The 25774-nt window shown below is 39.9% G+C and overlaps 1 protein-coding gene across 15 annotated transcripts in view; it reads right to left on the reverse strand.

Annotated features, from left to right (window-relative positions):
• APBB2 (amyloid beta precursor protein binding family B member 2) overlaps window positions 1-25774 on the reverse strand; it is a 403357-nt gene that overhangs the window by 203781 nt on the left and 173802 nt on the right. For 8 of the 15 annotated variants that reach the window (XM_055111303.2, XM_055111299.2, XM_055111302.2 and 5 more), the window contains one exon: window positions 15937-16003. The exons of the other annotated variants lie outside the window; for them this stretch is intronic. In XM_055111303.2, coding sequence (XP_054967278.1) covers window positions 15937-15955 — 19 coding nt within the window. In that variant the 5' untranslated portion in view covers window positions 15956-16003. The remainder of the gene's footprint in view (window positions 1-15936; window positions 16004-25774) is intronic. 15 annotated transcript variants of the gene reach the window in all.

Below are 25774 nucleotides of genomic sequence, written 5' to 3' on the forward strand. Positions count from 1 at the left end.
GCCTCAACCTCCTGGGCTCAAGCGATCTTCCTACCTCAGCCTCCTAAGTAGCTGAGACCACAGGCGTATACACCACACCTGGCTAATTTTTTGACTTTTTGTAGAGGCAGGGGTCTCACTTTGTTGCCCAGGTTGGTCTCAAATTCCTGGGTTCAAGTAATCCTCCTACCTCAGCCTCCCAAAGTACTGGGATTACAGGCATGAACCACCAGGCCCAGCCTGTATATGTTGTTTTTATATATCAAAGCCTGAACACAGTTTGAGTAATATCTTAGACATTAAATAATGGTATCATGTGGAGGCAAAAGAAAAAGTTCAATTCTAGAGCTAAGGCAGCCAAGCTAATCCCAAGAACTATAGAGTTCCTCTAGGAGTTACATATCAGCTAGGAAGTCCTTGGGCTCAAAAGGATCATGAAGTAGCTAGAGGTTAGCAAAATCCTAGAAAGATCAAGGCTACAAGAAAGCAGCCCCAAGGGAGAGGAAATGCTGTAAGGGTTAAAAGCACAGATCTCAGGGTCAAAGAGAGAAAGGCTCAAGACCTATCCGACCTACTTCCTGGTTAAAAATGGGGATAATAATAGTACCTGGTTTACATGACAAGTAAACTTGCCTACAGGGAGTTTATAACAATAAATGTGAGCTCCACTCACCACTTTGTACGAGTTTATAACAATAAATGTGAGCTCCACTCACTACTTTGTACGCAAGTAATATAGCGCGGGGCTGCCTACCAGGGCCCCCAGATTACCCCCCACTCTAATTGGTCTGAGTGATTGAAATGGTCTTGTTGCAGAGACACACAGAGAGGAAAGAGACTAAGAAGCAACAAAGAAGTTGGGTCTATGAGGATTTAATTATGAAAAAAATATACATTCCTCGGGTTTAAGAGGATAGAGGTTTGTGTTTGTCTTTAAATAAAAGAAAATCTTACAATGTTTCTTTAAACCTTCTAATATTTAACTGTTTTCTTTGGAATCAAAAGGCCTAAGAAATAAGACCAAACTCTTTAACACAACCAACAAGTTACTTAAACTCCCATTTCTTTGCTGTAAAATGAAATTATAATAGTATCTACACCTCATTGAGTTTTGCTGGGGACTAAAACATGACTGTCAAACCTTTGACATAATGGCTGGCATACTGTAAGAGCTCAATATATGTTAGGGATTATTATAATCTTATAGCTCCCTCCTTCCTTGCACACTTTTATTTCTGCCCACCATACCTCAAGCCACCACTGACTGAGCACTTTCTTCTTGCTGGGTACTGTGCTAGGAATTGGAAAACCAAGGAACATAAAGTTCCTACCTGCTATGTGCTTTCCGACTTGCAGAAGAAAAACACACAATAAAGTCACAGAAATCACAGAGGGTGACGGGTGGGCAGATGCAGAGGAATAAGTGGGCTACTCACCTAGGGTTGGAGAGGATCTTCAGGGAAGGGAGGATTATCATCAAGGGAGCCTGAACAAATCAAGACATGAAAGGAGAGGCGGTATGATGGAGAAGAGCAAAGGCAGGGGTTCTTCTGAAGCATGCTCTAACACTTTGGACTTGACCCTGAGGCAACAGCAGGAGGAATGAATGGAAGGTTGATGTGTACATTCTGGGTGTGTGTGTGTTTTATCTGTGTATCTGTTGAGCCTTTTTCCTCTAGTATATTCTCCGAGAAGGCGATGACTATGATGAAAAGACATTAAAGAAGTAATGTAAACCAGGCAATTAAAACATCAGTGGTGATCAGAGAAACAGTGGAAAGAGGTACACAGACAGTGTCTTCTGAACCAACAAAGAGGTAAGCTGGCCCCATTTTTAGGCTCATTCTCTGGCCTTAGAGTGGACTCTGCCATTTACCAAAGGGAAGCAGGACCAGTTGGGAGGTTCTTTGCAACAGTCCAGTCAAGAAAGTGGGAGAGGACAAGGTAGTTACAAGAGACTTAGGTATGGGGGTGAAAGTCTTACTCTCCCACTACTGCAGTTCCAGCTCTGGTCAATCACCCCTTGAACAGGGCAGAAAGATAAGGTTCCCACTAGCCACTTGGATTCAGAAGTGAGGATTGAAGAGTCTGGTGAATTGAGTAATTAGAAAGACACTGGTGACTTCCATCATATCAACTTCAGGTGAATGGCAGAGGTGGGCAGAGAGTGAACTTTATTCAAGTTGGGGGAGACAGGACAGTAGCTGGAGGATGACCCAGGTTTACGGGAGGGACTTTATACTTTTTAAAGATGAGATTCTTAGTTATGGTTTATTGTTTAAAGGCTGTAAAAGCAGAAGCCAATAAAGAGAGGAAAAGTGGAAACACAAAAGAGTAACAGAACAGTAAGGTAGAATCCACGTGATGAGAGAAGAGAAGGGACAAGACCGGACTGGAAACAGCACTGCCCAAGATAAGGGTACCTTCACGCTAGGAGGGAAGAGAGGCGGTAAGGACAAGGACAGACACGTGTGTCACTACAGTGACACAAAACCGAGCAAAAGCGAAACTGGCAGCCTTAATTTTCTCTATGAAGAGAAAGTTTTCCCAGAGAGGAAACAGTCTAGGGGAATGGTGTAGAAGGAAACCTAAAAAGGGAGACAACGTTCAGAAATAGTCACAGAGGGGAAGGTGATGAAGGCATCGGGCGTGTTGAGATGAACAGATGAGGGTGCACCCTGGGATCTGGCCTGGAGAAAGCAGGAAATGAGGGGACTGCACAGTAGAAACGGTAAAGAAGTGGGAGAAAAGGAAAAGGCCAGAGGTCAGAGGTCCCAGGAAGGTAGAGGTATTGCATGCAGTGCAAAAACCCAAGGAGGTGGCAGTCTTCCACTGCCGAAGCCATCAAAAAGGGGAAGGAGAGGGGAGAACAGCAGCATAAGCAGCTGGCAGAGGCAGCAGAAAGGAAAGAGACAAGGAGACAGAAAGTCAGAGAGAGAGGAAGAGACAGAGAGACAAAGAGAAGGAGACAGAGAGAGGAAGAGACAGACAAGGAGTCGAAGAGAGAGGAGGGAAAGACAGAGAGAGACAGAGAGAGGAAGAGACAGAGAGACAGAAAGTCAAAGAGAGAAGGAAAGAGAGGAAGAGACAAAGGAGTCAGAAAGAGACAGAAGCAGTAAAGAAAAAACAGTGTACCCTATTCCTTTAAAAGCCAGGGTAAATTTAAAACCTATAATTGATAATTGAAGGTCTTCTCTGTAACCCTGTAACACTCCAATACCACCTTGTTGCCAGTGTAAACAAGGGCGTAACCCGAAAGCACTGAGGCCACTGACACCCCGTAGCCTTCATATCAAAAATCCTTAACCCTGCAGGTTTCCTAACAGGGGATCTAAATCTTAACTAATTACCATACAAAGGTCCAACTAGATCTAGGAGGAACTCCTTCAGGACAGGACAATAGATGGTTCCTCCCAGGTGATTAAGGAAAAAAGACACAATGGGTATTCAGTAAGTGATAAGGGAACTCCTGTAGAAGCAGTTAGGAAAATTACCTAATAATTGGTCTGCTCAAACGTGCCAGCTGTTTGCACTCAGCCAAACCTTAAAGTACTTACAGAATCAGGAAGGAACCATCTATACCAATTCTAAGTTAATATGGACTGAACGAGATCGTATTAATAGCAAAGAACCCAGGGCGTTCAGTCCATATTAACTTATAAGGTAATCCCAAATTTATTAGGTTATAAGGTAATCCCAAACTTACAAGGTTTTCAACAAAAGTAAAGTTTGCTAAAAGTTAACAGTGTAACATGTATTATCCTACTACCACACACTCTCAAAGGATTTCTCAGACAGTTTGCAAGAAATAACGAAAACTATCTTTACTCTACAATCCCAAATAGACTCTTTGGCAGCAGTGACACTCCAAAACCTCTGAGGCATAGACCTCCTCACTGCTGAGAAAGGAGGACTGCTGCACCTTCTTAGGGGAAGAGTGTTGTTTTTACACTAACAGGTCAGGGATAGTAAGAGATGCCGCCCAGCGTTTACAGGAAAAGACTTCTGAAATCAGACAACGCCTTTCAAACTCCTATACCAACCTCTGGAGTTAAGCAACATGGCTTCTCCCCTTTCTAAGTCCCATGACAGCCATCTTGCTATTACTTGCCTTCGGGCCCTGTATTTTTAATCTCCTTGTCAAATTTGTTTCCTCTGGGATCGAGGCCATCAAGCTACAGATGGTCTTACAAATGGAACCCCAAACGAGCTCAACTAACAACTTCTACCGAGGACCCCTGAACCGACCCGCTGGCCCTTTCACTGGCCTAAAGAGTTCCCCTCTGGAGGACACTACAACTGCAGGGCCCGTTCTTCGCCCCTATCCAGCAGGAAGTGGCTAGAGCAGTCATCACCCAATTCCCAACAGCAGGTGGGGTGTCCTGTTTAGAGGGGGGATTGAGAGGTGAAGCCAGCTGGACTTCCTGGGTCGAGTGGGGACTTGGAGAACTTTTCTGTCTAGCTAGAGGATTGTAAATGCACCAATCAGCACTCTGTAAAAATGCACCAATCAGCGCTCTGTGTCTAGCTAAAGGATTGTAAATGCACCAATCAGCACTCTGTAAAAATGCACCAATCAGCACTCTGTAAAAATGCACCAATCAGCACTCTATGTCTTGCTAAAGGATTGTAAACGCACCAATCAGCACTCTGTAAAAACGCACCAATCAGCCCTCTGTGTCTAGCTAAAGGTTTGTAAACTCACCAATCAGCACTCTGTAAAATGGTCCATTCAGTGCTCTGTAAAATGGACCAATCAGCAGGATGTGGGTGGGGCCAAATAAGGGAATAAAAGCTGGCCACCTGAGCTAGCAGTGGCAACTCACTTGGGTCCCCTTCCACACTGTGGAAGCTTTGTTCTTTCACTCTTCACAATAAATCTTCCTGCTGCTCATTCTTTGGGTCCACACCACCTTTATGAGCTATAACACTCACTGTTAGGGTCTGTGGCTTCATTCCTGAAGTCAGCAAAACCACGAACCCACTGGCAGGAACAAACAATTCTGGACGCGCCACCTTAACACTCACTGCAAAGGTGTGTGGCTTCACTCCTGAAGTCAGCAAGACCATGAACCCACTGGAAGAAAGAAACTCTGGACACATCTGAACATCTAAAGGAACAAACTCCAGACACATCATCTTTAAGAGCTGTGAGACTCACGGCAAGGGTCCGTGGCTTCATTCTTGAAGTCAGCAAGACCAAGAACCCACCAGAAGGAATAAATTCCAGACACAGAGGAACAGATGTGAAGGGAATGAGGAACTGTTCTCAACCCTGGCCACATGTAAAAACCACCTGGGGGGCTTTTAAAACAGTATAGATGCCTAGGCCCCACCCACAAAAATACTTCTAAGATTCTGATTCAGTTCCTCTGGGATTGGGCCCAGTCAGGGCATTAAAATGTTCCTGCGGTGATTCTAATCTGTGGCCAATTTGGAGAACCACTGGAAGAGGAAGTGTGAGATCTGGGAAGAATAAAATGATGTATATGGAGTTAATTATTTCAGAGGCACATGGAATGCTCTGATCGCATACATCATCTTCCTTGTCCCTCCACACACTCTCAGTACCCTTCCCTCCCTGCAGCAAATTCCTACTCCTCTTTGAAGATTCAGAAAAGATGTCACCACTTTATGAAGCCTTCTCTTGTCCCTCTGGAGTCTACTTCTCACAATTCTCACACCTTCATAAATGCATTTCTATTACAGCATCACTCATGCTGTTTTACTTTTACTATTAACCTGTTTGAGTTTCCCACTAGACTGTGACCTCCACCAACCAGCACAGAGGCCTAGCACAGAGTAGGCATTCATAAATGTTTGGAGAACAAATCCTCAAGTAAAACGGGAAAGGCAAGTGTTTCATTAACATCTCAAAAAATGTTGACATAAAATGTCTAGGCAGAATTTCTGAGAGTTTCTTATTAAACACTGAAAGGAAACCACTGTTATTAATAGTTAAGTCAACAGGAAATTCATCTTTCCTTTCCTTGAAAAAAAGGAAAGGATATCCTTGATATCAGAGAAAGGGCAATCAATGATCAGTTAGTTATCTCAGCTGTTACCCCATGTAGCATCTGAGCAAGAGTTAAAATAAAATCCTTTAATATAATGTATAGACCAATTTATCTTGCTCCTCAGTCTCAGCTCAAATAAATTCTTACTCAACTCTACCATGACTCCTGAAAGAACAAGGAATATTTAGAGTCAAAAGCATATGTTTTGTAACTTAGAGCAGAATGGGGTACTTCCCTGTCAAACATGACTGTTCATCAGTTGCAATCCTATCAGCTCAAAGCTCATTTCTTGATCTGAAAAGCATCAGGCATATTGTTAAATATGGGGGCATGCGTTAGCAGTTCTTGCATGCTTCCTCAGTAGATAAGAAGTTGCAGACTTCTATGATTAGATCCTATGTCTATGTCTTCTAACTTGCAAACGCCTTGAGGAAAGTGACTATTCCATTCATTTTTTTAAAATAACAGCTTCATTGAGATATAATTTATATACTATTATCTAGAAAATCCCACAGACTCAGCCCAAAAGCTCTTTCAGCTGATAAACAACTTAAGCAAAGTTTCAGGATACAAAATCAGGGTACAAAAATCACTAGCATTCCTATCCACCAACAACAGCCAAGCAGGGAGCCAAATCAGAAACGCAATTTCATTCACAATTGCCACAAAAAGAATAAAACACCTAGGAATACAGCTAACCAGGCAAGTGAAAGATCTCTACAATAAGAATTACAAAACACTGTTCAAAGAAATCAGAGAAGACACAAACAAATGGAAAAACATCCCATGCTCATGGGTAGGAAGAATTAATATAATTAAAATGGCTACACTGCCCAAAGCAATTTACAGATTCAATACTATTCCTATCAAACTATCGACATTCTTCACAGAACTAAAGAAAATTATTTCAAAATTCATATGGAACCAAAAAAAGAGTCCAATTAGCCAAGGCAATCCCAAGCACAAAGAACAAAGCTGGAAGCCTCATGTTACCCAACTTCAAATTATACTACAGGGCTTCAGTACTCAAAACAGCATGGTACTGGTACAAAAACAGGAAGACACAGACCAATGGGACAGAATAGAGAGCCCAGAAATAAAGCCATACATCTATGACCATCTTATCTTCAACAAAGCTGACAAAAAACAGCAATGGGGAAAAGACTCTTTATTCAATAAATGGTGCTGAAATAACCGGCTAGCCATATGCAAAAGATTGAAGCTGGACCCTTTCCTTATACCATATACAAAAATCAACTCAAGATGAATTTAAACACTTAAATGTACAACCCCAAACTATAAAAAGCCTGGAAGACAGCCTAAGCAATACCATCCTGGACAAAGGAATGGATAAAGATTTCATGACAAAGACACCAAAAGCGATCAAAACAAATTGACAAGTGGGATCTAATTAAACTTATGAGCTTCTGCACAGCAAAAGAAACTATCAACAGAGTAAACAGACAACCTACAGAATGGGAGAAACTATCTTCAAACTGTGCATCTGACAAAGGTCTAATATCCAGCACCTATTGAGGGAGGAAATTGAAGAAAGAAAGAAAAATAAAATTAAAAAGAGAAAAACAAGCCTTCTATATTAGGGTGACTCAGTAGCAGGCAAAGCCTGGACCCAGGTGAAGTCTCAATAATATTATCTAAGAAGCCAGAGCTCAAAGGAATGTGCCCTGGAGACTCTCCCAGCCCTCCTTCAACATAGGGAGAAGAAAACAAACTTTCCTTTCCCCTATGAGTAAAACTTATGAGTTTACAGATTCCTGTTTTCTGGTAACTTGAGTATTCTGTTTTTATCTAAGCAGCACAGTGAAGATTATAAGACATGCCTGAGCAGGCCTGGGCTGCAGCCATCTAGGCGCCATAGTGAAGGTTAAGAGATAAGCCTGTGCAAGGCACTAGAGCAAGCCTCCATAACAGCCATCTGGACTGCACAGGAAGAGTCACCTGTAATCCTGAGTTATGAACCTGTCACAATTTAATTAACTCCCTTTGTTCTGCCTCTGTATCCTTGCTTTCATGCCACTATGATTCGCGCCACTGTAAACTTGTTTCAGGCTAGCCCACCCCCTTTTAGAAATGTGTCTAAAATTCAAGTGCTGTCTTTGTTCCAGGCCCAGTTTTTGGATGTTAATCCGCTGGGTCTGACTGCACTCAATAAAAATCCTCCAGTTTCACCACGATCTCTCCGGTCCTCCTTCGCTCCCACAACACTATAAGGAACTTAATTAAACAAATTTACAGGAGACAAACAAACCCATTAAAAAGTGAGCAAAGGACATGAACAGACACTTCTGAAAAGAAGACATACATTTGGCCAAGAAGCATATGAAAAAAAGCTCAATACTGCTGATCATTAAAGAATATGCAAATCAAATCAGAATGGCTATTACTAAAAAGTCAAAAAATAATAGATGCTGGTGAGATTGCGGAGAAAAGGGAACACTTATACACTGTCGGTGCGAGTGTGAATTAGTTCAACTGTTGTGGAAAGCAGTGTGGCGATTTCTCAAAAAGTTAAAAGCAGAACTACCATTCGACCCAGTAATCCTGTTACTGGGTATATACTCAGAGGAATATAAATCATAAACACACATGGACATGAATGTTCACTGCAGCGCTATTCACAATAGCAAAGACATGGAATCAACCTAAATGTCCATTAATGACAGACTGGATAAAGAAAATGTGGGCCAGTCATGGTGGCTCATGCCTGTAATCCTAGCACTTTGGGAGGCTGAGGTGGGTGGATCACCTCAGGTCAGGAGTTTGAGACTAGCCTGGCCAACATGGTGAAACCGTGTCTCCACTAAAAATACAAAAACTAGCTGGGTGTGGTGGCGGACGCCTATAATCCCAGCTAGTTGGAAGGCTGAGGCCGGAGAATCTCTTGAAGCTGGGATGGTGGGGGGTAGGGGTTGGGGGGCGGAGGTGGCACTGAGCCAAGATCATGCCACTTCACTCCAGCCTGGGCGAAAGAGTGAGACTCCATCTCCACAAAAAAAAAAAAAGAAAAAAAGGAAAATGTGGTACATATATACCATGGAATACTATGCAGCCATAAAAAAGCACAAGATAATGTCTTTTGTAGGAACATGAATGGAGCTGGAGATTATTATCCTTAGAAAACTAATGCAGGAACAGAAAACCAAGTAGCACATTTTCTCTTATAAGTGAGAGCTAAATGATAAGAACTTACAAACACAAAGAAGGAGACAACAAACACTGGAGTGTGGAGGATGGGAGGAGGGAGAGGAGCAGAAAAGATAACTATTGGGTACTGAGCTTAATACCTAGGTGATGAAATAATCTGAACAACAAAGCCCCATGACATGTGTTTACCTATGTAACAAACCTTCACATGTACCTCCGAACCTAAAAGTTAAAAAATTTTTATATCATAAATTTATATACCATATTTTAAAGTACACAATTCAGTGCTATTTAGTATACTCACAGAGTTGTGCATCCATTAATACTATCTAATTCAAGAACATTTTTATCACCCAAAATGAAATCCTGTACCCATTAACAGTCACAACTCATTCGTCCCTCCCTCCAACCCCTGCAAACACTAATCTTTGTTTTTGTGAACTTGGTGATGATAGACATTTCATATAAACAGAATCATATAATGAGATCTTTTGTGACTGGCTTCTCTCATTTACTGTATCTTCAAGGTTCATCCATGTTGTAGCATGTATCAGTACTTCATTCCTGGATAATATTTCATTGTATGGCTATACTATATTTTATTTGTTCACTGGTTAATGGACATTTGGGTTGTTTTCAGTTTTTAGCTATTATGAGTTAACACTCATAAACAAGTTTTTCTTCTATGGATATGTAAAACTGACCCAATAGTCCTACAGATAGCTTTTTTTGATAAACATAGAAATTGACCCTTCTGGTCTTAAAAGAAATTTATATTTGTTTATCTGAGATCCTTCCTCAGGAAATTACCTTCAGGTCTCTCAAAAAAAAAGTATCAAAGAACTGAAACTCACCAGATCATTGTATCCAGACAATGAGATGGGGGAACCCTCATTCATCCTAATTGCTTCCTTGCTCCTACCTAGATCCTGTTTTGTTACAGTTTGTTTCATTTCTTCCCTACTATATCCTACTATATAAAACCTTAGTTTTAGTTGGTCAGGGAGATGGATTTCACACTGAGCTCCTATCTTCTCAGCTGCAGCACCCGATTAAAGCCTTCTTCCTTAGCAATACCTGCCCTCTCAGTGATCTGGCTTTCTGTGCAGTGAGCAGCAGGACCTAGACTGAACCCCTGGTGTTTCAGTAACACGTTTTCAATTGTCTTGGGTGTGTACTCAGGAGTGGAACTGCTGAGTACAGTAACTTTTTTGTATGTACACACACACATTTTTATATTTTTATAAACATATCATGTTACACATATATATATTTAACATTTTCAAGAACTCCCAGACTGTAGTACAAAGCCACTGTACCATTTTCCATTCCCTCCAACAGTGTATAAGGCTTCTAAATTCTCCACATCCTTGCCAACACTTGTTATTGTCTTTTTTATTATAGCCATCCTAGTTGATGTGAAATGGTATTTCACTGGGGCTATGCTTTTCATTTCCCTTCCATTTTCCAGAATTTCCAGTTCCTTTTATTATAAAGTGTAGCATGTAAGAAGACTCAATAAATGTTTTTTGACTCCTTAATTCATTTCCTCATTAATTCATTAAATATTTACCAAGAGCCTACTATGTATACCAAGGCCAAGAACACAGCAGTGAACAAAATAAGCAAAATTAAATGAGGAATGAATAACCAAAATGCCAGTAACAATGAGGGTTAGTCTTTAGCATAAAGGTGGTTCTCTTGGATTCCTGGCAGGTGGATGGGGCCCCCAGTGATTCTGCCATCCCCTCCACGTCTATTCATCATGCTATGTTGAGTGTGATTTATGAAGCTCCAACATCAATTCAAGAGGATCGATTCCTAATCCAGAGGTGGGTATAAGTTCAGATTTAAGAGTGTGACAAGAGCTAATATTACTGCTGTCATTGCTCTCCTGCATGCATGATGGAGAAACATCTATTATAGCCTGGCATGTGTTTCCTCCTTTTCTGTTAAAAGCCTTGCAAATTTTCTAGGGGAATCAGCCTTCCCCTACACCCATTCCATCATTCAACAGATATTTTTTGTGCACTACTCCATGCCAGATATGCTTCTAAGTGCTGAGGATATAGCAGTGAACAAAACCAACAAAGTAAAGATACCTATGGAGCGCAGAGCGCACACTCTAGGGATTAGGCCCATGTGTTTCAGGCAGAGATGATTGTACTCCTTATTTCAGGGGGCACACGGCCAAGGCACAGCCAATCACAGTAGCAAATCCCCAGGGCTCTAGTGGCTGGTTCAAGGAAAAGCTTATGACCCACATGAAGCCAACCATGAGACTTGCCAGAAGGTAAGAGTGGTGCTCTGTTTTCTCTTTTTCTTGAACTAGAAGATGTAAGCCTAGAGCTTCAAGGGGTCACCATGAGGAGATAACCTGCCCAGCATGACTGTACCAAAGAAAGCGAAGCCAAGAGACAGAGAGAAAATGTACAAGCCCTAATGACTGAATCCCTAAAATAAGACATGCCTGAAATATGATACTGCTGGACTTCTCAGGTCAATAGATTTAAGTGTTTATTTTGCCTAAGACACTTGGAGCTAGGTTTTCTCTGTTTTGCAACTAAAAGAGCCCTCGTTAATACACGAAGTATTTTTTATGAAACCTAAACAAAACTGGATAAGCCAGGATCACTCTAATTTCATGACTTGCACAGCTTCTCTCGATCCCAGCCACAAAGGCCCCAGCACAGATACAATCAGGCCTACTGGCCCTGTAACTCAGACCACATCCTAATACAAACCTGTGCTGCATCCTATGGTTAAACCTGGCTTTCCCCCTCCTCCTTTTCCCTTTTCTAAGACCTTTAGCCTTTTGTCAAAGAAAGAGTTTGTGAGTAATGACAAGAACTTCTCTCTTCAATAACCTGCTGCTCTCCCTTTACTCCCACGACATGCTTATAAAATTGGAAACTGACAAATGGGCCCAGGGTTGATAAATGGGCCAAAGGAAGTCCAATGTTTGCCCCATGCTTGAATGAAACTTCACATTTGCTTCATTTTTATTTTTCTGCTATACAATTTCATTTCCACTGAGGAGTTAATAGTGAAACTTCTACCCTGAGGAATGTCACTGTTTGAACTAGACCACAAAGTATTAAGGAAATGAAATAAACTCTGATTTTTCTTTTCCTTTTAGGAGGGAGAGGCTAAATAAAGCTGGCTTCCCGAAACTACTCATGAAAGGAAACCTTCAATGTGACCAAAATGATGAGAACTCTGTGAACAAAAGAGGCAAAAGTTATCAATAAGGCAGCTTGGGTCACCGGGCCAGGGAGATGGCAGGATTTGAACCTCAGAATATTCTAACTAGGCGAGCAATGTCACACTGCTGATGCAGTGTCAGATACAACCAGATCTTACCCACTTGAGGGTTTCTTGTGTCCCATTAAACTTAACTGCCTGAGGACTCACTCTGTTCAATGTTTGAAGTAGAACTGAGATTTAAGAGAGATGTATCACATACTTTTTAACAAACTCAATCTTAACGAGCTTGATTTAGCCATTCCACAATGTATACACATTTCAAAACATGTTGTACACAATAAACATATACATGTTTTATTTGTCGATTATAAAAAATAAGTAAGAAATGTTATTTTCTAAAAAAGAAAATCAGATTTGGCAGAAAATCAGATTACACAAACTCACAATGGCTGAAGTTGGCAGAGGGTCTTATGAGAACACCATGTTAGGGATGAGGAGAGAGGTTCAGGGAAGGCTTCCCACAAAAAGAAGAGCTGGCTGGGCGCGGTGGCTCATGCCTGTAATCCTAGCACTTTGGGAGGCTGAGGCAGGCAGATCACGAGGTCAGAAGATCAAGGCCATCCTGGCTAACACAGTGAAATCCCGTCTCTACTAAAAATAAAAAAATTAGCCGGGCATGGTGGCACATGCCTGTAGTCCCAGCTACTCGGGAGGCTGAGGCAGGAGAATCACTTGAACCCGGGGGGCGAAGGTTGCAGTGAGCTGAGATCGCACCACTGCACTCCAGCCTGGGCGACAGAGCTAGACTCCATCTCAAAACAAAAAGAAGAGCTGAGCCGGACCTTGAAGGGTAGAAAGGAGCCCAGCAGTGGGCAAGAAAGAAAAAGGCATTCCAGATGGGGGAAAGCTTGCCATTCCCAACATAACACCTGGCAGATGTGATGGTCAGTTATTTAGGAAGCACAAGCAGAATGTGTATATTCAAGTAAGAATTAAGACCTTTGGAGTAGTCAACTTTGGAAATTATATTCCAAGGTCATTTTCTCTGTTCAATTTCTTTTTTACTTTAAGGGACAGGGTCTCACTATGTTGCCCAGGCTGGAGTGCATTCACAGGCACAGTCATCATGCACTACAGCCTCAAATTCCTGGGCTCAAGCGATCCTCCTGCCGCCTCAGACTCCCAAGTAGCTGGAGCTACAGGTATGCACCACTACACCTAGCTCTCTTCCCTGCTCAATTTCTAAGCTGTTTCCATTCTTTAATAAAGCCTCAGTGACTTTCAAAGATAATTTTTTTTAATAGAGCTCTAGACTTACGGGCAAGCCTGATGATGATCCAGCTTGAGAATATTGGTTTAGGTGAAAAAAAAGTAGGTGAGCTATAAAGAAATGTCACATATTTTCTTGAGTTACTACTGATAAGCTGGGCCCCAAATCCATTCTGAAAGGGAAAAAATGTTAAACAATAACAGGATCCTTAAAATAGGGTAATTACTTGATATCATGGGCTAAGGCCTGCTCCGAAGGGACTCCTGAGCTGAATCCTGAAGGGTCAATAGGAGTTTCAGAGGCAGACAATGGTATAAATTCTGGTATGTTTGGCAGGGCGTGGTGACTCACACCTGTAATCCTAGCACTTTGAGAGGCTGAGGCGGGCAGATCACTTGAGGCCAGGAGTTCAAGACCAGCCTGGCCAACATGGTGAAACCCTGTCTTTACTAAAATTACAAAAATTAGCTGGGCATCATGGCACATGCCTGTAATCCCAGTTACTCGGGAGCCTGAGGCAGGAGAATCGCTTGAACCTGGGAGGCAAAGGTTGCAGTGAACCAAGATTGTGCCACTGCACTCCAGCCTGGGTGTCAGAGCAAGACTCTGTCTCAAAAAAAATTTAAATAAATAAATAAATAAATAAATTCTGGCATGTTTGTTTTTAAAAGATGTCCCTGTAGTCACAGCTCCCTAGAGTTAGAAAAAGGAGCTGAAGGCAAACCTTACCCCACTTATTAGTCAAGACCCTCTCTCACCAGTCGCCATTTGAATTTTCAAGTGAAAAAAATCGCTGGAATAGGATTTTCCATTGAACTAGGAATACCCCTTTCCCTGTAAAATGTGTTATATGTCATACCGATGCATGAGAGTAGTAGCTGTTATTTAAAAACCAGGCTAGATAACTGTTTCAGTATCTCTTACATAACCACCAAAGAATAAAGCTGTTTGAACACCAGCATGAAGAATGAAAACATCAGCATAACAAAATATAGCAAGAACAGGAAATTTCTAGAAGTTATTTGATTAGTCCACCTTCACTTAGAGGAACACACATCATTTTATACACTTGTCAGCTTTATTTTAATGTTTTCATACTAGAGTACCTTGAAGATAAGACTATAATAATAATCTATTAATAACCTATCTCATAAAAATATGATTTTAAAAGTTAAAGGATCCCTAAAAGAATTATTCTCAACATTTAAAATCTATTTTCTAAAGAACATACGTATTTATTTTGATTTTTCCAAAATTCATATATCTATTCAATACGTATTGACAAAATATGTATTGACAAAATCCATACCCTCCCCAAATCATCACACTATGATTAGATGGCTTCTAAAAATCAGCTCTAAGACGCTGATTTTCCTGTGTAAACTCAGGTTTGTCATAGTTTTTGGCTGTTTTTTATAAAAGAATATTTGTTGCCTCTCATATACCTCTACTGAGCTTAGTGTTTATGGTTTATTTTAGTTCTTTGTTGAAATATAACATGAAAAATGTCATATAAAGGAGAAAACAGCTTGATTATATTTAATAATAAGTTTAGAATTTAGGGACATTAGTATCTATTTGCCAATGGTTTAAATCTACTTATTTAAAAACTCAGAACTTGCTGAGCAATATGTGCCCTAATAAATATGAAATCTATCCAGATCTGTCACTTGAAGTCCTATATGATGTTTAATATGAAATGTTACTGCAATTGCTTTTTCCTTATTATGTAACTGTGAGGCTAGGGATTAAATCCCACACTACGTTGTATGTAGACTAGCATCTATCATGAGACCAAAAAAGGGATGTACAATAAAATTAAGGTTGTTTTCCTAAGGCCTGAACTTAATCTGCTGATTAGACCCAAGGAGAATACATTCAGTATTGGGGGCGGGGGGGTTTCTGTCTAAGCAAACTCTACAAGCTATTAATAAGATGCAGATTGAGAAACGCAACACCAACACCTACTCCTTTGTTCACATTTCAGCAGTACCCAGGCTGTAATGTACAATGCTAGATGGTAAAATTTGACAGTTTTAAGCTCCTGTCACAGTCAACTAAAATATTTTTACATTATGATATAAGTATTCATGCAATTATTACACAAATATGGTTAAGTCCAACTAATTCTTGTACTTGATTTTAAAGATTCATTTTTCTATTACATTAGTGAAGAACAATGAAATTAAAAAACATGTTATTTTAGCAAATCATAAGTTTAACATTAAACATTATCTTTTTTTAAGTTTTAATATTCAACTGCTTCTCTGCATTGAAATATGAGAAAATGTATCTGACCTGGAAGTACTTCTGACATGGATCACCGGGCGTCAGCAATGGTGCAGGAAATGTTATAATTTGAAATCTAAAAAGAAGGGATCATTTGAGAAATTAAAACTCCAAATAACAAAGCATAAAAGAAAGAAAAGCATAGCAGTGAAAATCTCTCCAAAAGCTGTTATATATACCAAACAAATTTTGGCAGATAATGTCCAAATTTTTGTTTGTTTATAGTTGGTCATACCACTTTTGATTGAAACTTGAATTCCTACTTTGTCACATTTCCCACAAACATTTATTGAGGGTTTTTTTCATGGTAAGCCTAACCTGCCTTTCTGTCTCAAGTTTCCAATGCTTTTTCTCATCACACACACACACACACACACACAGACACACACACACACACACACAATTCAGCACCACTACAGAAAAAAAAAAAATTGGTACATTTTGCCACGTAAAAATTAAAACCATCTGTTTAGAAAAAAAGTGACTATAAACACGATAAAAGCAAAAAACAGACTGAAGAAAAAATTACCACCACAGATGACATAAAAGGGCTAATTTCCTTTATATAGAACGAGTTCCTTAAAACCATTAAGAAAAATATGAACAAGTCTGTAGGAGAATAAGAAAAGAAACAAGTCCCAAGAGAAACACAAATGTTGAATAAACATAAATCACTAGCTTCACTCAAAACTTAAGAAAATACCAATTTAAATAACAATGTCTAACTGGATTTCCTATATCAGACTGGAAAGATTAATAAGCCAGATAATACCACAATCTAAGGACAGGACACTGGAAACAGGAAGTTTCAAACCTTGCTGGTGAGAGTAAAAGCTGGCAAAATTCTTTGGAGAGCCATTTACAAATATCTGAGCAAGTTTTGAATGCATGGATCCCACTGCTCGGCAATTCCACTTCTGATAATTTGTTTCACAGACAAGCTAACGTGGATTCTATTCTTCTGAAGTCAAAAGACCAGTAACCACCTAGATGTTCTTCAGTGCACAGCTGGTTCATTAGATGATAATACACTCACACAATGAGGTACCATGCTGCCCTTAGGAAAAATGAAGTGGATCTACAAGAGCCTATATAAAAGGGGTTGTTGGTTTTTTGTTTTTTTGCAACGGAGTCTGGCTCTGTCACCCAGGCTGGAGGGCAATAGCGCAATCTCGGTTCACTGCAACCTCCACCTCCCGGGTTGAAGCTATTCTCCTGCCTCAGCCTCCCGAGTAGTTGGGATTACAGGCGCGCATCACCACGCCCAGCTAATTTTTGTATTTTTAGTAGAAACAGCGTTTCACCATGTTGACCAGGTTGGTCTTGAACTCCTGACCTCAAGTGATCTGCCCACCTTGGCCTCCCAAAGTGCTGGGATTACAGGCGTGAGTCACCACGCCTGGCCAAAAAGGGTTTTAAGATGCATCACCAAGAGGTGAAGAATATGCATAGCAAAGCATGATCTAATTTGAGTAACATTTTTAAAAAGCGTACACATATAAATACATGTGCACACACACCTAGGTGTATACTCACATGCACATGCATTTACATGGAAAATTTCTTAAAGGAATAAAAAGATCTAGAAATACTGGTAAGCTGCCAGTTTACCAAAATAATACATAATAAGGAAAACTGAAAATAGACCTTGTTTTCAATGAGTTGCTATCAGGAATGTCACTCAGAATGATAATATGTTATATTAAGTCAAATACAGATACTGTATGATTCTATTTATATGAATTACAAAAACATGAAAAACAGATTGATATCAGGATGACTGGGGGTGGGGTAGGGAAGAAGCAAAAGGGTGGCTTCTGGGACACTGGGAATGTCATGTTTTTTTCATCGAGATGTGGAAATTCAACAGGCTGTGCTCTTACGTGCACATTTCTGTATGCGTAATGCACTTCCATGAAAAGTTAAAAGAAAAAAATCAAATGCCAGAGGTTTTCTAAAGCACAACTTAAATTGAAAAACCTTTATATTTGCAAAAGCTCTAAATTCTAATCTAACCTTTCCAAACTAGCAACCTTTAATGGGCATCACTTCCAAATTTATGATTCTGATAATGACCTGACAGCCTGGTCTACTGAGCCAAGATACATTGTTAATTATATTTTCACAAACTGTGGGTAAGGCTCATTACTCTGGGTATAATTAAAAGGGTGGGTTTATTCTAAACTGTCCTGAAACAGCAAGTGATGCCTCCTCTGTGCTCCTCTGTCTTTGCCCTATAACTTTCTGCTCAGTTCCTTAAACATATTTCACAATTCCATTTTCCTTTTCTTACATTTTAGTTTTTGTCTTCAGTGCACCTTAAATGCTATGCAGAGAAAGAGATGAAGTAATACTCAAGAAAATGAATACCAGTAGAGAGAAAGTCAAAAAAAGGCATACTAGTGTGAGCATTCTGAAAAGGCTTGAACAAAAACTAAGAATCTACATACAGTTGGCCCTCCGTATCCTCGGGTTCTACATCCATGGATTCAACCAAGTGAGGATCAGAAAGTTAGGCCTGTGATGGTTGCATCTGTACTGAACATGTACAGACTTTTTTTTCCTTGTCATTATTCCTTCAACAATACAGTACAGCAAAACTATTTACATAGCATTTATATTGTATTAAGTATTATTAGTAATCTAGAGTTGATTTAAGGTATACGGAAGGGGCAGGTACAGCGGCTCATGCACACTGGGAGACGCAGGTGGGAGGACCACCTGAGCCCAGGAGTTTGAGACCAGCCTGGGCAACACAGCGAGACCCTGTCTCTACAAAACATACTAAAATTAGCTGGGTGGGGTGGCACACACTTGTATCCCAGCTACTCAGGAGGCTGAGGTGGAAGGATCACTTGAGCCCAGGAGGTTAAGGCTGCAGTGAGCTATGATTGCACCATTGCATTCCAGCCTGGACAACAGAGTGACACCCTATCTCTAAAAAATAATTAAAAAATAAAAAGTATACAGGAGGATGTTGCATAGATTCTATGCAAATACTACACCACTTTATTTAAGGGGCTTGAGCACCCCCAGATTTTGGTATCTGAAGGGAGTCTTGGAACCAATCCCCCTCAAATACTGAGGGATGACTGTCCTTAGTGTATATAATCCTTAAAATAAAATATTCCTGTTTCCCTGACCAAACAAACTCCAACTTCTATAAAGTTAAGAATTAGACATTCTGCTAATGACTTTCTATTATAAATAGCCCTGAGTTATTATCTGACCCATATTTACTCCATACCTGCCATGTGTCATGCATTATGCTAGGAGCAGGGGATACTTTAGTGAGTAAAAACACATTTACCGTCTTGTGGAACTTACAGCCTAGTTGTTGGGGAGATGGATATTAATCACAAAGTTACATAAATAAGTTCTGGAGGAAAATAACTTAGGTGTAAGAGAAAATGCAACAAAAAACCACAGGCCAGACTGGAGAGTCAGGAAATGCTTTCCTGAGAAAGTCAAATTTAAGGTGCAATTTGAGGACCAACTAGGATTTAGGTAGATAAACATTTATTAAACACCTAGAATGTGCAAGGCATTTCCTGGCCCTGGGGATGAGGTACAAATATGCAGAACTTTTTCCCCTAGGCACTTATATCCTTGATGAATGAATCTCATCTAATTAAAGCAGTTTCTGAGAGGAACTTAGGGGCATGGACTAATTCTACATAAACAATAACCTGAGAAGATATCAAAGCTGCACTTGGAAAATAGGCAAACACTATACAAATGATGGCTTTTAAGAACAATATACAGCTGTGCTGTCCAATACAGTCCCTATCTACTAGTACCTAGAAGTTATTGAATACTTAAAAGGTAGCGCAACCGACAACTGAATTTATTTAACTACAATTAATTTAAATACAGATTTATAAGTTGATATTTGACTCTTATTGGAAAACATTTAAGTAGGTTTGGAACTTCTTAGGTAGGTGAGTCTACTTCCTCAACTCTAAATTTTATTAAATTTAAATACAGATCAAGTATTTCCAATGAATATTGCATCCAAGTTGATGCTGTGAGTGTAAAATGCACGCTGATTGCGAATACTTGGCGTGGAAAAAATGTAAAATGTCTAATAATTTTTAAATATTGATTGCATGTTGAAACGATAATATTTTGGTTATATTAGGTTAAATAAAACATGTTAAAAATAATTTCACCTTTTTAAAAGTTTTCACTTCTGGAATACATAGTGTATATTAAAACCATGTTTAGAATTTCCAGGGTCAGATAATTATAGAAAAATGTTATTTAACTACATGAATATTTGCTAGGGTATTTAAAAGCTTTGCAGAATAAGACAATCTTTGTTGTACAGGGTAGTCCTAAGGACTGCAAGACATTTATCATCCCTGGTCTCCACCCAAAAAATTCATGGTCTAGTACCACGTTTTTTAACGTGGTACTAGAAAATTTTAAATTACTTAATGTGGCTTGCATTCTATTTCTACTGGCGAAGCCCTGATTTAGAGAATGTAGACAAATTCAAAACTTTACCCTAGGCCAGGTGCGATGGCTCATACCTGTAACCCCAGCACTTTGGGTGGCCGAGGCGGGTGGATTACGAGGTTAAGAGTTCAAGACCAGCCTGGCCAACATGTGAAACCCCATCTCTACAAAAAATACAAAAATTAGCCAGTGTGCTGCACGCTAGAGATTTTGTCAGCATTGAGAGGAGAGTCCTTGTTTCCATAAAAATGACATACGGAGTTTAGAGTTGTTGGGGACTAATGGCAGGCCACTACAAGTTCTACACTGAGAATACAGTTGTGATTTTGGGGCAAAGCATAAAGCTACCTAGGTGAAACAGTCTAGCAACAATAGTTTCCTTCTAGCAGTGTTTCCATGTGTCCCGTTAATGAAAATTCTTAATGCTGATATGCCTTATGATAATGCTACTAGGGATCAATAAATATCCAACAGGACCACAGAGAGAGCTTGCAACCCCAAATCACAAAAGCACCATTAAGCAAACAGATAAATAAATAAATAAATAAATAAATAAATAGATAGATAGATAGATAGATAAAATGCCCTCTTGTCATTTGATTCAGTGAAAGAGGCTATGTACCTTTAAATAATTCTAAAGAGGAATGAAAGATTTAAATAAAAATCAGACAATTACATTTTACCTATGTTCCCCAAATACTGCCAAACAAGTCTGACCAATTCCTCCTTCTCAATGTGCCTAGCTCTTTGTCCAACCCATTTTTAAAACAGTTCTGCACAGTCCCATAACTCCTCCCCTGACAGCCAGTCTAATTCCTCCCCATACATTGTCCCGGATCTATCGCAGATCTACAATGCCAGATAAACACTGCTCTGGTCACAATCACCACCTTATCTAAAATCTCCAGAATTAAGTTCTTTCAACCACTGACAATCTAAGACCCAAATGATTCTAGAATCTCTCATTTATCCTCTCTACCTTCAAATAGCTACTTCCCTAGCAACTCAATGCAATGCTATAAACCCAATACTCCCTTTCTATAACAAATAGCTTATAATAACCCCTTTATTATCCTAAAGTGATATTCACAGATAATATAACCTATCTGAACACATAAATTCCAGAAAAGGGGGAACAAAAGGAGGGAAACATTTCAATAAGCAAATTCTCAGGTATGACTATTCCAGCAGTCGTAATAAACAGGTATCAGATGCTCACCTATGTGTAGAACCATTGTTAGTGCAATAGCTATAAATGCAGACTGAAAGAGGTATGTGTTGTATTGACAACTCAGACATGATTTGCACTGCTGCCAATAACATCAATTGCAAAATGCTGAACAACTCTTTGGAATATTCCAAAAAATGTTAAATACACTTGTCTTTAAATGAGAAGGAGCTTTCATTTCTGGAATACATAGTGTATATTAAAACCACGTTTAGAATTTCCAGGGTCAGATAATTATAGAAAAATGTTATTTAACTACATGAATATTTGCTAGGGTATTTAAAAGCTTTGCAGAATAAGACAATCTTTGTTGTACAGGGTAGTCCTAAGGACTGCAAGACATTTATCATCCCTGGTCTCCACCCGAAAAATTCAAGTAGTGGACCCCTTCCACACTCACCTAGTGGGAGTTCTAGCCACCCCCAAACCCCAACTTTGAAAATTATGACCTTGGCCCAGAGTTATCTCTTCCTTTTAACTTATTTGACACTTAAATCCTGTATGATCCTGAACCAATACTTAATGTCTGGAAGCCTATTCAACTGTCTTGTTGGACTGTAAATTGTGGTAACCATCGATCTGACAGTTACTATGACAACAGAATGGGGTATCATAGGCTGCTTGTTTTGCTTAGTGTCTAGCACATCTTAAGCATTCAATAAGTGCTAATTAAGGCCAGATGCAGTGGTCCACACTTGTAAATCCCAGCACTTTCAGAGGCCTAGGCAGGCGGATTGCTTGAGGCCAAGAATTCAAGACCAGCCTGGGCAACATAGTGAGACCCTCATCTCCACAAAAAATTTAAAAATTAACTGGGCATGGTGGCACATGCCTGTAGTCCTAGTTACTTGGGAGGCTGAAGCAAGAGGACTGGTTGAGCCCAGGAGTTCAATGCCGCAGTGAGTTGTGAAACAAGTTGTGAGACCTTGTCTCAAAAAAAAAAAAAAAAAAAAACTCACTGCTATTATTGCTGTTGTTATTTTTTTCTCATCCATACTTGTTTCCTCAACTAGGCTGTAAGCTTTCTGGACCAAAAAGCAATGTCCTGGAGATCTCTGTATACCTGGCATAAGTAAGTGCCCAATAAATTTTTGTAGTTCACATCTTCTGTATTCTTTCTCTGCCCTATCCTGATTTCTTGTGAAAACGTTCACAAATAGTAGGCTGAGTCCAAGAATGGAGCTAAAAACTATAATTATATAGAAAATTGTCTTTCTGACATTAGTGAAATCATCATTGTAACCTGCCAAGCAGAGGAAGGGCTGTCAAAAAAACTGTCGGCAGATGCTTGCTCTCGAAAATCTACAGGATTATTTTAGTGATGAATACTTTTAAAGTAGACATTGCATTCCAGGATTAGATCTATCTACAAAAACATACCGATTCCCTCTTACTTTAAGGTTTTAAACATTTTCCCCCGGAGAACTAAGCCTTATTTCCAGATCTATAAAGCGAAGTACTTCTATCAGATGACTCGGGTCCTTCCAGCACTAATGCTATATAACATTTATTGAATGCTTATTATGTGCCAGGCATTGTGCTAAGTAGGTACTTTGTAAGGATTATCTAACTGATCACCTCCAGCAACCCTATGAAAATGATATGGTTATTATGTCAGTTTTACAGATTAAGAAACTGAAGCACAGAGGGTTAGGTAACATGCCAAAGATCCCACCAGAGGCAAGTGATGGAGCTGGTACCAGCTGTTCACCTCTAAAAAAGGGGCTCAAAATCATTACACCATGTTTTTTGGAACTCTTCTCTCAAAGTTGACTCAAATAGCCTAAATTAATTAATGCCACAAGACAATTCTCACCACATTATTAGGGTTCTTTTGAAGTTTGTGTCCAACATCCTCATATACATGGCAACTAAAAAAAAGGGGCCTCTCAACTGCTGGTAGGCAAAACCTGAGTCCTCTTGTTGCTTGCAGCTGAGAAAAGCAAAATAAAGCATACTTGAGAACATCTGCAAATTTTTTATTTTTTATTTTTTTTTTGAGATGGAGTCTCGCTCTGTCGCCCAGGCTGGAGTGCAGTGTCGCAATCTCGGCTCACTGCAAGCTCCGCCTCCCGAGTTCACGCCATTCTCCTGCCTCAGCCTCTCGAGCAGCTGGGCCTACAAGCGCCCACCACCACACCCGGCTGATTTTTTGTATTTTTAGTAGAGACAGGGTTTCACCGTGTTAGCCAGGATGGTCTCTATCTCCTGATCTTGTGATTCCCCCACCTTGGCCTCCTAAAGTGCTGGGATTACAGGTGTGATCCACCATGCCCGGCTACATGTGTGAAATTTTAATTCACTCTGGGGGTGGGTTTTAAAGTCAGAAAATAAAGCAAAATTCAATAACAGTCGACTATTTAAAAAAAAATCCTTTAAATTGCCTGCTTAGTACAATACACACAGTTTCAGTTAAACAAGTAAAATGTGTATAGTCTTGTAATGCATGCATAATGAAGAGTATTTAATAAGTATATGTAATGCAAAATTTCATTCCAATATTTTTATTTCTGCACAGAAGTGTACCACTGAATTGGCATATAACATTGTACTCTATGGGAATAAACTTGAATTTCTTACATTTTTGGAACATTAACCGTTACTGGTAATAATTTTTTTGCCATTCACATAGCTGGTCACTGCATACCTGCTGTTAAAAATCACAGCTTTGAGAGATCCTTAATTTACCACTTATATAGTCTAAAACAGAGAGAAAAAAGTTGTGGCAATGAAGGTCCAAGAACTAATCCTATCACCAATTTATTTATCTTTCACAAAAATACTTAAGGACATTGATTTATGATCCTAGCTCTTTATCTTACTCCATTCTGTGTTCTCCAAGTGAGATTTCAAAACCAGTTCCAAGAACACTATCAAACAAAGAAAAATATGCACAGACAGAAAAAAAAGCCTATTTTCTGAAATGTATCCCAGGGGAAAACATCAAAAACTGGAAAAGAAATATTTTCAAGATATAACATTAAATGTAGATTTTTCCATTTAAGAGTTACCTTTATAACACTTAATCAGAAATTTTTTCAATGAAGCAAAAGCTTTATGCTTCCCCCACAAATATACCTGATCTCCAACTTTCTTTTTTTTTATTTTTTTGAGGCAGTCTCACTCTGTCACCCAGGCTGGAGTGCAGTGGCGTGATCTCAGCTTACTGCAGCCTCCGCCTCCTGCATTCAACGGATTCTCCTGCCTCAGCCTCCTGAGTAGCTGGGACTACAGGTGCGCGCCACCACGCCTGGCTAAATTTTGTATTTTTAGTAGAGATGGGGTTTCACCATGTTGGCCAGGATGGTCTTGATCTCCTGATCTCATGATCTGCCTGCCTCAGCCTCCCAAAGTGCTAGGATTACAGGCGTGAGCCACCGTGCCCGGCCTGATCCCCAACTTTCATATTCCAAAGGCATTAACATCTGCAATTTAGAAATAACTGCAATGTTTAATGCTTCTAAGATGTGCCAATTTAAAATATGCTATTGGACAACTATAGAGGACTAAGTTAATGACCCCAATCAACAGCGTCTCTGCATCCTTGCCCTCTGCTCCGTAACCTTGCAATCCCTTTCCCCTGGCTCTGGTCTCAACTGTGTTGTTTTGGCCAACTGGATGTTAGCAAATGGGATGACACAGAAGCTCAGAATGTATGGACCCATTTCTGCTCCTCTGAAAAAGACAGGATCTGTGCTACTGCCATAAGAATATGCCTAGGCCTGTTGGAAGGGTGTTGGGAGACTTGGGTAGGATGGCTGAATCTTCTTGGTCCAAGGCCATTTTTGACCACCCTAAGCCAGCCAACCATCAAACACATGAAAGAACACTGCAAAGATCAGCAGATCTGTCTACCACCCCTGCAGCTGACTGTAGCCACATGAGTGAGCTCAGCAGAGACTATGAGAAGAACCACTCAGCCATCCCAAAAATACTAATGGCTATTGTTTAAGCCACTGAATTTTGGGGTGCTTCATTATGCAGCATTAATTGTGGCAATACACAATTGATACACTAGTTATACCCACAACAACCAAATGAGATTGTAGAAGAGCTGTGGGATGAAACCTAAATTGATCCAAGAAAGGTATAATGCTACGTGAGGATCCTGCAGGGGGAGTCTATTTTTTATTTTTTTCTTTGAGGTTTATGTTCTCC

The sequence above is a fragment of the Pan paniscus genome, chromosome 3 (genome assembly GCF_029289425.2).
Source record: "Pan paniscus chromosome 3, NHGRI_mPanPan1-v2.0_pri, whole genome shotgun sequence".
Taxonomy (NCBI): domain Eukaryota; kingdom Metazoa; phylum Chordata; class Mammalia; order Primates; family Hominidae; genus Pan; species Pan paniscus.